This window comes from Mastigoproctus giganteus, chromosome 8 (assembly GCF_048544385.1).
Source record: "Mastigoproctus giganteus isolate SK-2022 chromosome 8, ASM4854438v1, whole genome shotgun sequence".
Taxonomy (NCBI): Eukaryota; Metazoa; Arthropoda; class Arachnida; order Uropygi; family Thelyphonidae; genus Mastigoproctus; species Mastigoproctus giganteus.
The window spans coordinates 39,238,798-39,252,665 of record NC_143582.1 but is presented as its reverse complement, the minus strand read 5'-3'; the positions used below and the strand labels follow the sequence as shown (position 1 = coordinate 39,252,665).

General features: G+C 38.9%; 1 protein-coding gene across 3 annotated transcripts in view; it reads right to left on the bottom strand.

The window, feature by feature from the left end:
* Positions 1-13,868, bottom strand: part of Lerp (lysosomal enzyme receptor protein) — a 441,548-nt gene that overhangs the window by 154,709 nt on the left and 272,971 nt on the right. For all 3 annotated transcript variants that reach the window (XM_090379899.1, XM_090379900.1, XM_090379901.1), the window contains exon 29: positions 7,046-7,192. In XM_090379899.1, the coding sequence (XP_090236025.1) occupies positions 7,046-7,192 (147 nt within the window). The remainder of the gene's footprint in view (positions 1-7,045; positions 7,193-13,868) is intronic.

Here is a 13,868-nt window from a genome sequence, read left to right as displayed (position 1 = left end):
AAAAAAAAAGAAGTAAAACCTATACAACTTATACAAAGAAGTCACACTGGTCAACTGCTATCTGTGTGTCCACAGCCACTGGCAAAGATTAAGGCATATTCCCGAAGTGGACATTGGCCCTGGTCAACCTGTTTACTGCATAAAAGCATCCTATTAGAGAACTAGGAGAGAACAATTTTCCTTCATCCTGGAAATTCATTTCTTGTTTCAAAGAAATGGGTCGTCCACACTTTCATTAAATTTAACTTGTCTGTTTACATAGTATGTACAAGTGGTCCCTAAATCAGTTTTGTTTTAGGTGCTGTGCAAGTAACCTTATAGTGTCTAAGAGGAAATCCTTGAGTGTAGTGTATTAAGCACTTCTACTCTTTTCACACTACACTCAAGGAAATCCTTGAGTGTAGTGTGAAAAGAGTAGAAGTGCTTAATAGTGTAGATCGGGCAAAAAAAAAAAAAAAAAATTGTTTTAAAATTTGGTATTCTTGCCAGTAGTGTGTTAACCATTCTGAATAACTGTTTCAGTTTTCAAATTGTTTGAGGAAACAGGATCCAGTCAGAAACGTGCAAAATTATGCAGTTTTTAAGTGGATGAAGTTGATTCGAAACCAAATCGTGCCAATATGAGGGCCATTAATAAAAGAAAAGGCTATGGAGTACGCATCTGCTCTGGAGCCTAAAACATTCCAAACCAGTTCCTGGTCGGCAGGATAAATTTAAGGAGTGTCATGGGCTTACTCGAAAAAAGTTATTTCTGATGAACGTGGAGTTCCAATTGAAGAAGTCTATACCCATTGGAAATAAACAGTTTTGAAAAAAATTATGGAGGACTACGAGCCCAAAGACACATTCAATTTGATGAAACATTTATTTTTTAAATGTTTGCCAAATAAGACTGAGTTTTAAAAGTGATAGATGTTTAGGTGCTGGTTGTATGTCACAATGGCAGCTAAGGCCATTATGCACTAATGTTTATGTGCTAGGAATAGTAAGGAGAGAATTACAGTCTTGGTTAGTGCAAATATGGCCAGTAATGAAAAACTGAAGCTTTTGGTAATAGGCAAAAGTAAACAACCCCGACGTTCAAAGGAATAAAGTTGTTAGAGTTGGACTACAACTACAACAAAAAAATCTTTGATGACAAGTGAAATTTTTGAGCACTGGGTTTTAAATTTTGATAGAAAGATGACGAAAGAAAACAGAAAAACGCATTGTTGACAACTGTGTGCCCACCTTCACTCAGTAATTTCAAAACTTAAGTGTGAAGCTTGTTTTTATCCCTCCAAATACCTCATCTAAACTGTAGCCAATGGGCCAAGGATTTAACAATGAACTACTGAAGGTGCATACTGACAAAAATTATACTGAGAATAGAAAACCAACAAACCTATAGATTCTGTTATAGATTTGCAGATGTCATATCAGAGTTGGCAAAACTGTGGAGTCAAGATGTGATGGACACACTAATAAGAATTATTTTGCAAAAGCAGGTTTTGCTAAAACACCTATTAACAGTAGTGAGAGGAATGAACTACTACATGACATTGAGCAATCTTGGGAAGACTTCCAAGCAAGGTTTGATCAGTGGAAAAATTGTTCTTGGTGAATTTTTAGGAGTTGATAATGATGTCATAGTAGCTGAATATCTGAGTGACTCCAACATTTTGGAGCATATTTAAAGCACTAGCGACAATATCGATGATGAGTTGATAAAATCAGGGCAATATTAAACCTTCCAAACAAGAAATGTTGGCAGCATTCGAAATTTTGTGTTGAGTCTTCAAGTGCGAAGAAAACGTAACAGAAAATATATTTGATTGTTTAAACAAATGTGAACATTTTTATGAATGGTGTACAGTAGAATCCAGTGTACAACAAAAAAATAACTAAATATTTTACAACATAATTCTTAAAAGTGTACTAATACATTGTGCCTATCATGTAAGTAGTCATTTCTTATAATGTATGTATTAATAAATTAATTGTTTTAAAATGTTAGACAATTTATTCATTCCCACTTATTTCTGATTTATTTCTCATATTTTACTATATTTCTGAATTTACAGTATTTTTTATTGTTGAACCAATCACATTTCTTTATAACGAAATTTCTGCTTAATGAATTTTTTCAAATGAATGATCGATTTCATTATACAGAGGTCCAACTGTGCATACTAATGCACTATTAAGTACTACATTATGAATTCATATTGAATTTCTCACAAAATGAATGATTTTATACATTGCAAATACATAATAACAGTGACTAATAAATACCAGAACTACAAGGCTTATTAAGTCCTAAATTAGGCCAGTTTTTTTTTTGTTTTTTTATGAAAATCCTAAACAACAGGTATTAGAACCTATAGTACTTAGTACCGTGCTTGGGTTGGAGGTTGAGAAGAAGAAAGAAGATATTTGTTGACATTAGACTTGAACATCTGTAGACTGTAATTTTCAGGAAATACGTATGTAGGAAGGTTGTTCCAGAAAACAGCAGTTGAATGAATAAACAAGGAAGATGAATAGTTGGTTCTGTGAGTTTGAAGTTGGACAGTAAATGGACGTTGGCTGGTGGCGGCTCATGTTCGGACTGTTTTGAAAGAGAGAGCGGTAATTATAGAAGCCAATTCAGAAGAACAGTGCCCATGGAAGTATCTGTAGAAAAGGCATGCAGCAGAAACAGTAAGTCTATGAGACAGTCAGTGGAGAGACTCTGTTAGAGATGAGTCATTAACCTAACTGCGCTCTCATAAATTGAATCTAGAAGCCTGAGAGAGGTTTTGAGGGCACTGCCCCAGATGTGGGAACAATATTCCATGGTAGCGCAGATTTGCGATTTGTACAGAGTGAACAGCTGTTTGGAAGAAAAGTAACAGCGAGAGCCAAAGAGAAAACCAAGTTTTTTAGATGCAGAGGAAGCAATATTTGTAATGTGCTTGTGCCAAGAGAGATTAGAAGTCAGGGTAATCCCCAAAAAGAGATATACCAACCTGCCTAGAAATCCGAGTGTCACCAAAGGTAAGCATAGGAGCAGAAGAATCCTTTATGCAAGATTTAAGACAAGACTGGGTTTTAGAAGGGTTGAAATCAACTAAGTTGTCTTTTGCCCCACTCGAGAATTACCTGGAGATCGGCATTCAAGGAATTGGTAATGGATATTCAAGAAGTTGAAGGTGATTGAGCAGGGCAGGGTTTCTCAAACTCGAAAGTGGAATGCAATGTGCTATCACAGATAAAACTATGGATAGGATTTCCAGTCAATGGAAGGTCATTAATATACAAGAGGAAAAGAGAGGGGGAAAAGAACTGAACCTTGAGGAACACCAGCATTAGTGGAGAAGTTAGAAGACAGAAAGCCATCTACCATCACCCTCAGTGAGCAATCAGATAGAAAACTGGATAACCAATTACAAAAAACAGTTGGCAAACCATAAGATGGAAGCTTGTTTTGAAGACATTTATGCCAAACACGATCGAAAGTCTTTCAGGTATCAAGAGCAACTGCTTGTGTTTTACCAAACCTTTCAACTGAATTTGTCCATAAATGGGCAACATAGGCCAGAATATCATCAATGGAGCGACTCTGACGGAATCTATACTAGCGATTGTAAGTTATTTGTTATTTGGTTTTTAGGAGCATTAGCAACTAAGGCCATATTGCTCCGGGAATATGCAGTAGTCATTCCCTGACCTTTCCACATCGTCCGTATTTGGTGGTGACTGGATCAAACCTCGGTCTAATCAAGAACCTATACTGGTGATTGTAGATCAGACGGAAGGTTTCTAGGTAGTTGGTGGTTAATAGATTTCTCCGTTACTTTAGAAAGAGAAGAAGTAATTGCAATGGGATGATAATTGGATGGGAGGGATTTGTCACTCTTTTAAGGAACTGGCTGGATATGAGCAAATTTCCAAGCAGAAGGAAAAACATCTTTGGAATAAGAAAGTGAAAAAAGGTGGCAAAGAATAGGAGTAAGTTCAGGAGCACAGGTTTTGAGAACAAGTGGAGAAATACCATCGGGACCTGGAGTTTTCTTAACATCAAGATTCGTCAAAATCCTTCTGACATCCTTTTCACGGAAGACCACAGGAGGCATTGAATGAAGCGTGTTTGGAATGGTGGGAGGTGTTTTACCAAGATCATTAATACATGAGTTGGAAGAAAAATGGGATGCTACCAGGTGAGTTTTATCCTTGGCTAAAGTAACAACAGAACCATCTGGTTTAGATAGAGGTGGGAGCAGAGATGGGCAAAAGTTGCGGCCAATAGCTTTGGCAAGAGACCAGAATGGTCGGCTACCATTAGGGCAAGAAGCAAGTTTTTTACTCTTAGTCTGTTCAAACTCTAGTTTGGACTGATTAATAACTGCTTTACAATTGTTGCGAGCTTTGGTGTAAGCAGAAAATGAAACAAGAATTAGAAACAAGCCAATTACGATATGCAACATTCTTCTTTTGAACAGCCATAGCACATTTATTGGAAAACCAAGGTGTAGATAAAGGACGAGATTTTAAAGTGGAGTGTGGGATAAAGGATTTGATTCCTACAAGAATAATTTCACTGACATGATCTGAGCAAATGTTGACATCAGAAGTTTTGAAACAGTAATCCGCCCAAGGAAAAGAAGAAAAGATCTTGCAGGTCATCCCATTTTGCATTCTTGTAATACCAAACAACATAAGGTTGGGAATAGCGATGAGATAAAAGCTTCATGAAGGAAGAGACAATCATCAAGTTGTAATATCTGAGGTGCCTAAAGGACCACTCACTTCGACCATGTACTTAGATTGGTTGTTTGTTAGAAAAAGATCAACCGTGTTGGCTGTATGGTAAGGATTGTCCAGTATTCTGGTACGTAAATGAACAATCTATGCGAGGTCATTAGTAATTGCAAAAGCTTTGGCACCTTGACCAGCTGGGTCAGTGTGACTAGAACACGGAAGCCAGCTGGAGTTGTGAACATTAAAATTACCTCACTGAAAGTTGGACTGGAGAAAGTCAAGTTGCAAAGAGAGGAAGTCAAAGAACTCCAAGTGATTAATGGAGTTGGGAGAACAGTGGAGACAATAGATGAATTTGACAGAATGAGGTAGAGAGATTTTAAGCCAGAGAAGATTGAAAAGAAGAGCTTCCAAATTACCAAGTCTCTGACAGGGAATATCGGAATGAGCATATGCACAAGTACCACCTTTGAGGCGAAAGGAATCATACAATGAATAATTTGGGCAACTGAGATGAGCAGTAGTTGAATCAACTGATAACTGAGATTTTGTTAGAAAAAGTACATGGAGTTTGGCAGAATGCAAGTGGAAATGGACATCGTTGAGATTAGAATTGAGACCACGTATATTTGTGAAATGAACTAGGAAGTGTTTGGGAGGTGTAGATCTTTTTGCTAATAAGCTTACTCTATTAGTTTGACAATTCATGGTATATACAATAGTAAGAAAAAGTGCTGTATGAAGTAATGAAAATTTTTGGATATGGCATACACATGGTAAGAATATACCCAGATCCTTGACATAAAGTGGCCCCGACAATGCACCCTGCATCCACACTACTCGGACTCCCTCCAGTCACTATCTGGCAGAGTAGAGGTAGCAAGATTATACACTAGCTGATCTGAAAGCCTCATAAAGAGTTTTCAATAGATTTGGTCCAGTGTACTAACTAGTGGCCGGCCTGCGAACACCGTTTTAGAGCTATACCCTCAAAATGTAAGGAAGATTGGATCTCTCCATGATGTCCATCATAACCTCAAAAGTCATCCGTCATACTACATGATGGAAGAGATAGGGAAGGGTTGACCGGAACTTAGCTCTGGAGACCAAACATGGGTTTCACCACTTCAAGCCTCCAATAAGAAAGTGGTGGTATTGCACTGGTTGATGAGTCATCTACCCCCTAGAATTGCCTGGTAACAAAGAGGAGCAGCATTCCTCCATGTGGTGTGGGCACCACACCTTGATCCCTGCTTACGTGGCTTCACACTTGGGTGGTCACCCACAGTGTGCTTGCACATGGGGGGTTATACCCAGGATTACTAACAGTCCCACCATTGTGAAGATGTAAGCAGAGGATTTGGCTGTCACAGACCGTCCGGACTTTGCTGAAATTGGGTCCACTTGACTTGAGTGTCACCCGAATATCAGTTCCATCAGCATTTTAGACTTCCAGATAGCAAGTACAGTTTTTCTGGCATATTATCTGAGAGAATGTCTGTGACAACTTCAAGGACCAAACATTTTCAGTTTGTGCAACAAACTGAAAATGTTTGGTACGTGCAGATTGCACTTCTGATAATGGAAAGCAATTAAAGGAGTGTGATTGGATTGGATGATTGGATGCTTTAGTACGGTTAATAAAGGGTAGAGATGGTGGAGGAAGAGCACAATTTGCAATTTTTCTGCGACTCAACACTCTTGGATTGTTGTTGTTGTTATTTGGTTTTTAGAAGCATTAGCAACTAGGGCCATATTACTCCGGGCATATGCGGTGGTCATTCCCTGACTTTTCCGCATCCTCTGTATTTTGGTGGTCACGGGCTCGAACCCCGGTCTAATCAAAAAGCGTTTGCTACGCACTGCTGCTCCTGCCCACCTGGCTATGGAGGCGCCAACACTCTTGGAATGCTAAATAAAGTCAGCAGTCCACAAGGGTTGAGGTGAATTTAGGTTAACATTTTCCCAATGATAATCTACACAGGAACTTCATGACAAAAGTAACTTAGTTCCAAAATAATTCCTTTGTAGAGATATGAACCAGTTCCAGCTTAAAGTTCACCAAAAGGAACTATTTGGAAAAGTTCACATAAACTAGTTTCTTCTACTTTTGCTTTTTTTTGTTTAATCGGGTTTTACACTGAAATACAATTTTATTATTAGTATTAATTTGTAACATATTTTTTAAATTTTTTAAATTACAACTAACGGGCACCTTTTCTCCATGCCTAATATTATTTAAAAAAGTATTATTCAATCATTGAATCCTATTATATATCATGTTTACAATCTTTGGACATTTCAAATAAAAATAAAAGCTTACCACACCAGCCCTAGGTTCACACAGAAAGATAATCCTTGTTTTGTATTTTAATGAAGAGTTAGTTGAACACTGTGATCCAGTAGTGTAAATAACTGTTAAATGGCCTTCAAAGTCTACAAAGGGTTGTGTCATGACATGTCCCAAACTCTACAGCATAAAAAAAATGATAGAATTAGAAAACATTTAATTAATTTTATAATTGAAAGGTATCATAAATGAGACACTCATTACCATCAAATAACAAAATTTATTTTAAACGAGACACTCATTAGCATCAAATAACAAAATTTATTCTAAACGAATTTAAACAAGTAGACATCTCCTTCCTTTACTATGCTAGTCAAGGTGGGAATGTTTATGTAATTGAGGATTTTTGATGCATTACCATCTATGCCGGTGATCAGTATCAGCTAGAATGAGAGAGCATATATTAACTGTTTTAGGAATGGCAAAAATGTTTGAAAGATTTGTTTTAATGCACAAGAACAATACAAGTATGATTGAGACTTGAACTGCAGTTAGAATGAAGAAAATATAGCATTCCCTTACATATTTTGGATATTTAGCAAGGATATGTCTAAACATAAGTACCGTGTTAAAGTGATGGCATTGGGTGGGAGGGGGGGGTCCTCCATTCTTAAAAGATGAGTACAGGTAATGTTTCCATTACCTATCTGTAGACAGACAAACTAACATTATCGCCTGTTGATCTGAAAACGAGGCTATTTTTCAAGAAATGGCTTAATACACTGATGGCAGTTAAATTTTGTTACAGAAAAATGGATGTCCCAGGATCAGAAAAACCAAATGAAATCCAGAAATGTAATTAAACAAAAATACAGAACTTTTAAAGAGACTGGTCATTCGGTGTAATTTTGGTGTTAAAAGTAACCTGTAGAGTTTACTTGCTATTTTCTAATGGGTGATATAAAAAGTTTGTATTTTGTGATTAATGTCATCATGGAAATGAAAAGTTTGAGGTGAAGGTAGGGGGGTTTAACAGAAAGCTAACTAGCAAATATATATATATTTTTTAGTATAAGTAAACTTTCTTATATGCCAAAAAACTAAAATCAAAAGTATTACCTGCATTCCATTTCAATCAGAGAGACTTTCTGCTCTTACTGGAGATCAAGCACTGAGTATGCAGCACCAAGACTTTGGTTTATGTTCAACTTAGAGACAAATACCATTATTCATGATTCTTACTAAGTTGCTGAGGTCCTTTTAAATTGTATAATATCACCTGAATAAGTGAATCTGCTATACACTTAAAAACTCAAGACACTGCAAGGACAGCAGTTTGAAGCTTAGTGGCTTCTTCAGCTGGTGGATAGTCTTATAGCAAACATATGCTAAACTGAAAGTCAACAGCCAGCCAAACAGTATATGGAGTAAATCTTCCATTTTAAAACATAACTGTTATGTTTAACTTTAACCCATAAAATCTGAATTGTGGATAATCTATTTTACACTATTCACAATATACATTTCTAATAGAGACCACCTGCTAGCTGATGAGAAGCCATTAAGCTTCAAAACAGCTGGTCTTGCAGTGTCTCAGATTTTTAACACATTCACTGTTTCCTGAATGCAAATATACTGCTCCAGATTTTAATCTAGTTGGAGGGAAACTACCCTGCTTTTAGAACTTTTTCTTCCAATTTGACAGAAGAAAAACCCAAATATTTTTGTCACAATCTTTGCTAGGAGCTAATTAATTAAGTGATAGTGAGAAGAAAGCCCAAAAATTTAATTTTCAATCCTGGGTCAAAAAGGTTGTCAGAAAAGTCAGCAGCAAAAGTATTTATCACATAGCAAATTCGCCTATTCAACTGATGTTACACATGAAAAGATATTAGCAATCTTGACAAGACCATGGATTAATGCTACTAATTTGCCTCAAGTTGAATATAAACCCAAATTGTTGTCACAAGTACTGAGTCACTGATCTTCACTGAGAGAAAAAGGTCTCTCTCCATGATTAAAATCAAACATATGTAATGTGTAAAAATGTTGATTTTATTTCAACAATTGCATTGAAATGCTCCTGCAATCTTATAATACCGCACACATAGGGCAAGCATGGTCCAATTTTTTAGGTTAAAGGTAAAATTTAGGCATGACGTAGCCGAATGGTCAGGAGTGTGAGTGCAGTAGCACATGCTCTTTGAGTGCACTGGGGTTCAAGCCCATGACTGCTAATACGATTAACATTTGTATTGATGATTTATTGTAAAACTCCACTGACCTGGCGGCCATTCCAGAGTATAAACAAGAACATTTTTTAGGCCTGACGTAGCCGAGTGGCCAGGAACGAGAGTGCTAATAGCACATGCTCTTTGAGTGAATCGGGGTTCAATCACCTGACTAACAAATACGATTAACGTTTGTATTGACGAGTTATTGTAAACTCCTCTCACCTGGTGGTCATGGCAGAGTATAAACAAGAACATTACAGTTGTGATATTTTAAAATGGAAATTTACTTTCGCGCGCTGCTTGGCTGTTCTGTTTTCTCTTTTTATTAGGAAAACCCCAAACACAAAAGGTATTAGAACCTACAGTACTTAGTGCTGTGCATGGACTTAAGGTCGAGAAGATGACAAAAGATACTTGGTAACATTAGACTTGAATTTCTGTAAATTGTAATTTTCAGGGAATATGTATGAAGGGAAGCAGTTCCAGAAAACGAAAATTGAAGTTAAAAATGAGAAAGAAGAAAACCTAGTTCTATGAGTTTGAAGCTGAACAATAAAATTAAAAAGATGCTGAATGATTGCGGTATGTGTTTGGACTAGTTTGGAAGAGAGAGAAGGGGGAATTATAGAAGCCACTTCAGAAGAACAGTGCCCAGGTCAGGGAGTATCTATAAAAAATGCATGCTGCAGAAACAATGTCTATATGAGACAGAGAGTGGAGAGACTTTGTAAGAGAATTAACCTAACTTCCCTCTTTTGAATGGAGTCTAGAGGCCTAAGAGAGGTTATGGAGCTCAGCACCAGATGTGAGAACAATATTCCACAGTAGAGTAAATTTAAGATATATACAAAGTGAGTAGCTGTTTAGAAATAAAGTAATGCTGAGAGTGAAAGAGAAAACCCAGTTTTTCAGGTGCAGAGTATGCACTATATGTATATATATGATGTGCTTATACCAAGACAGATTAGATGATTTTTTTTGATTTGGTAGTTGTTGGCGCATCGGCTTCTGTGGCCATATTGCACCTCCCAGGGTTTTTGCAGTACTTTGATCCAAGCCCGAGGCGGGAATCGAACCCGCGACCTTTGGGTTGCCGGGCAGGTACTTTACCCACTCGGCTAGCCCGGTCGGCAAGACAGATTAGAAGTCAGGGTAATTCCTAATAGAGATAAGTGATCTTGGCTAGAAATCTGAGTATTACTGAAGATAAGCATAGGAGAAAAAGAATCCTTTTCATGGGATATAGGAGGACTCAGTTTTAGAAGGAGTGAAATTAACTAAGTTATCTTTGCCCCATTGAAGAATTACCTATAGATCAGCATTTAAGGAATTGGTAATGGATTTTCAAGAAGCTGAAGCTGTTTGTGCAGGGGAAGTTTCATCAAACTGGAAGGCAGAATGCAATGTGCTGTCATCAGCAAAACTATGGATAGGATTTCCAGTGAATGGAAGGTCATTAATATATATAAAAAGAAAAGAGTAGGAGAAAGAACTGAAACTTCAGGAACACTAGCATTAATGGAAAAGTTAAAAGGGAGAGCAGTCTACCAGAGGCAGACTGGGTCAAAAATTCTTAGTGGGAAAAACTTTTAGCGGCCTCATACTAGTTTTTATGGCCAAAATCACACTGGTCTCAGGGGGTTCTGGGGTTTTCCCAGTAAGGCTTATGGCCAGTCTGCCTCTGCCACCTACCACCACCACCACCCACAGTGAGCAGGTGGAGAGAAAACTGGATATCCAATTACAGAAAACAGATGGCAACCCACAAAACAGAAGCATATTTGGAAGATCTTTATGCCAAACAAGATCAAAGACCTTTGAAATGTCATGAGCTACTGCTTTGGGTTTCACCAAACTTTTTTATTGAATTTATCCATATATGGGTAACATAAGCCAATACATCACCGGTGGATCAACCTAACGGAATCCATTCTAGCAATGATTGATCAGATGAAAGGTTGATATAGTTTAGGAGTGGATGGTTAAATGATTTCTCCATTACTTTAGAAAGAGTAGAGGTAAGTGCAATGGGATGATAATCAGATAAGAGGGATTTGTCACCGTTTTTCAGGAACTGGCTGGATGCAACCAAATTTCCAAGAAGAAGGAAAAACACCAGTGGAATAAAAAAGTGTAAAAAGGTGAAACAAAACAAAAATAAGTTCAGAAGCACAAGTTTTGAGAACAAGTGGAGAAATATCATCAGGACCTGGAACTTTCCTGGCATCAAGATTGTTCAAAATTCTTCTGACATCCTTTTGACAGACGACCACAAGAGGGATTCTGTGGAATGTACTGGGAATGGCAGATGGTTTATCAAGATCATCAAAAGAGTCAATACAAGGTCATCAATAGAAGGTCAAAATCATCAATACAAGGGTTAGAAGAAAAGTAGGACGTAAACAGATCAGCTTTATTATTATTATTATTATTAGCTACATGGTGCATGGAAGACTGAGGCTTATGCTGCACCAGCCAAAAAAAAAGAAAGAGAGAGAGAGAGAGAGAGAGATATTGTTGTTGTTATTTGGTTTTTAGGAGCATTAGCAACTAAAGCCATATTGCTCCGGGGATATGCGGTGGTCATTCCCTGGAGGATGCGGAAAGGTCATTCCCTGACCTTTCCACATCCTCCGTATTTGGTGGTCATGGGCTCGAATCCCGGTCTAATCAAGAAGCACGTGCTACGCACTGCCGCTCCTGCCCACATGGATACGGAGGCGTGCGAGAGAGAGAGAGAGTCAAAAGTAGAAGGGAATCACCAAGAAAGAGAAGAATGATGATATCCAGCTCAAGACCCTGGGTATGCCAAGCCCATACTCACCAGATGTGAGTCCCACAGCCATCAGGTTTTAACAGATGGTGGGAGTACAGATGGACAAAAGTTGGAGCCAATGGCTTTGGCAAGATACCAGAATGCTAGACTACTATTTGGACAAGAAGCAAGTTTTCTACTCTTAGTATATTCAAAATCTAGTTTGGGCTGATTAATAACAGCTTCACAGTTCTTGCAAGCATTGGTGTAGGCAGAAAATGAATCTGGAGATCTGGATCAAGTCAGTTGTGATATGCAACATTCTTATCTTAAATAGCCTTAACACAATTAATGAAAAACCATGGTTTAGATAAAGGATGAGACATTAAGGTGGTCTATGGAATAAAGGATTTCATCCCTACAAGAATAATTTCACTCACATGATCTGGACAAAAAAGTGACATCAGAATATTTAAAACAGTAATCCAACCAAGAAAAGAATAGAAACCTCACTGGTCATCCCATTTTGTGCATTCTTGTAATGCTAAACACCACAAGGCTGAGAATAGCCATTAGAGTAAGGCTCCAATAGAGAAGAGACCATTCTTCTTCTTCTTCTTCTTCTTTGGTCCTTAGCTGGCAGCTGGGGGAGGCGGTTGGCCACGCAACCAGTATGCTGCTGTAGGTGCCGCAGGGTTTCGGACTTGCTCTGTGATGTTCTTCCATACCTTACGATCCATGGCTTCAGTCCTGGCCTGGTTAAGGTCGAGACGTCGGCTCTTCAAGTCATCTTCCACTTGCTTGGCCCACGTTTTCCTAGGCGCGGTCCGTTGGATGCTCCATTGGGTGGGTCGTTGTCTCCAAAGGAGTGTGGATGGTATTCTGTTCGTGCCCATTCTACATACGTGGCCAAACCATCTGAGCCTTCGCTTCTGGATTTGGTCGGCAATGGTTGGTTGCTGTTGGCATCTGGCGCGGATGGTATCATTAGTGATGCGGTCGCGAAGAGAGATGCCCAAGATCTGCCGCAGGCATCGCATTTGGAATACCTCAAGTTTGTTCAAATCTAACTTGAGACAAATCCATGTTTCCGATCCGTAAAGAAGAATGGGCAGGATCAAAGTCCGGAAGAGTCGGATTTTAGTCTTTGTGGAAATGTTGGTCCTCTTCCACAGACACCATTTGAGCGAGGCGAACGCAGCGGCCGCCTGTCCAATTCTGCTGTGGATTTCCATGGTGGATGCAACTTTCTTCTCCTGGACCAGCGACCCAAGGTATTTAAAGTCCTGCACTTGCTCGATCCTGGACCGTAATCGGTCTTTCACCCCACACCTAAAATATATACAGGCTAAGATGAAAAAATACGCTGGCATGCTTGCCAGAGTCACACGTTGCGAATGGGGCCTGAAAAGGCGCACACTTGCGATCCTTTATAAAGCAGCCATTATCCCGGCAATCGCATACGCCTCCGGCGTCTGGTTCCACAAAGCCTCAACAGCGGTAAACCGCAGACGACTGGATATCATACATAGACCCATCCTATTGACCCTCACCCGAGCATGCAAGACAGTCTCTACTCATGCACTACAAGTGATCACGGGCGCTCTCCCTCTTGATCTTGAGGTGATTCGCAATGGCATGCTTCAGCAACTCAGACGTGGCAAAGTCACAACCTTCCAGGACCACACTACGGACCCGGCTAATAACTGTGAAGTTGAGAAATACAGGCTGCAAACGTACTTGACATCGATATGGCAACAACGCTGGACGATTTCTGACAAAGGAGACATCACGCGAAGGTTCTTTCCGAACTTGCAAAAGGTGTACCCAAAATATCCGACATGGCTCTGCCCTGGTCTCCACGTCA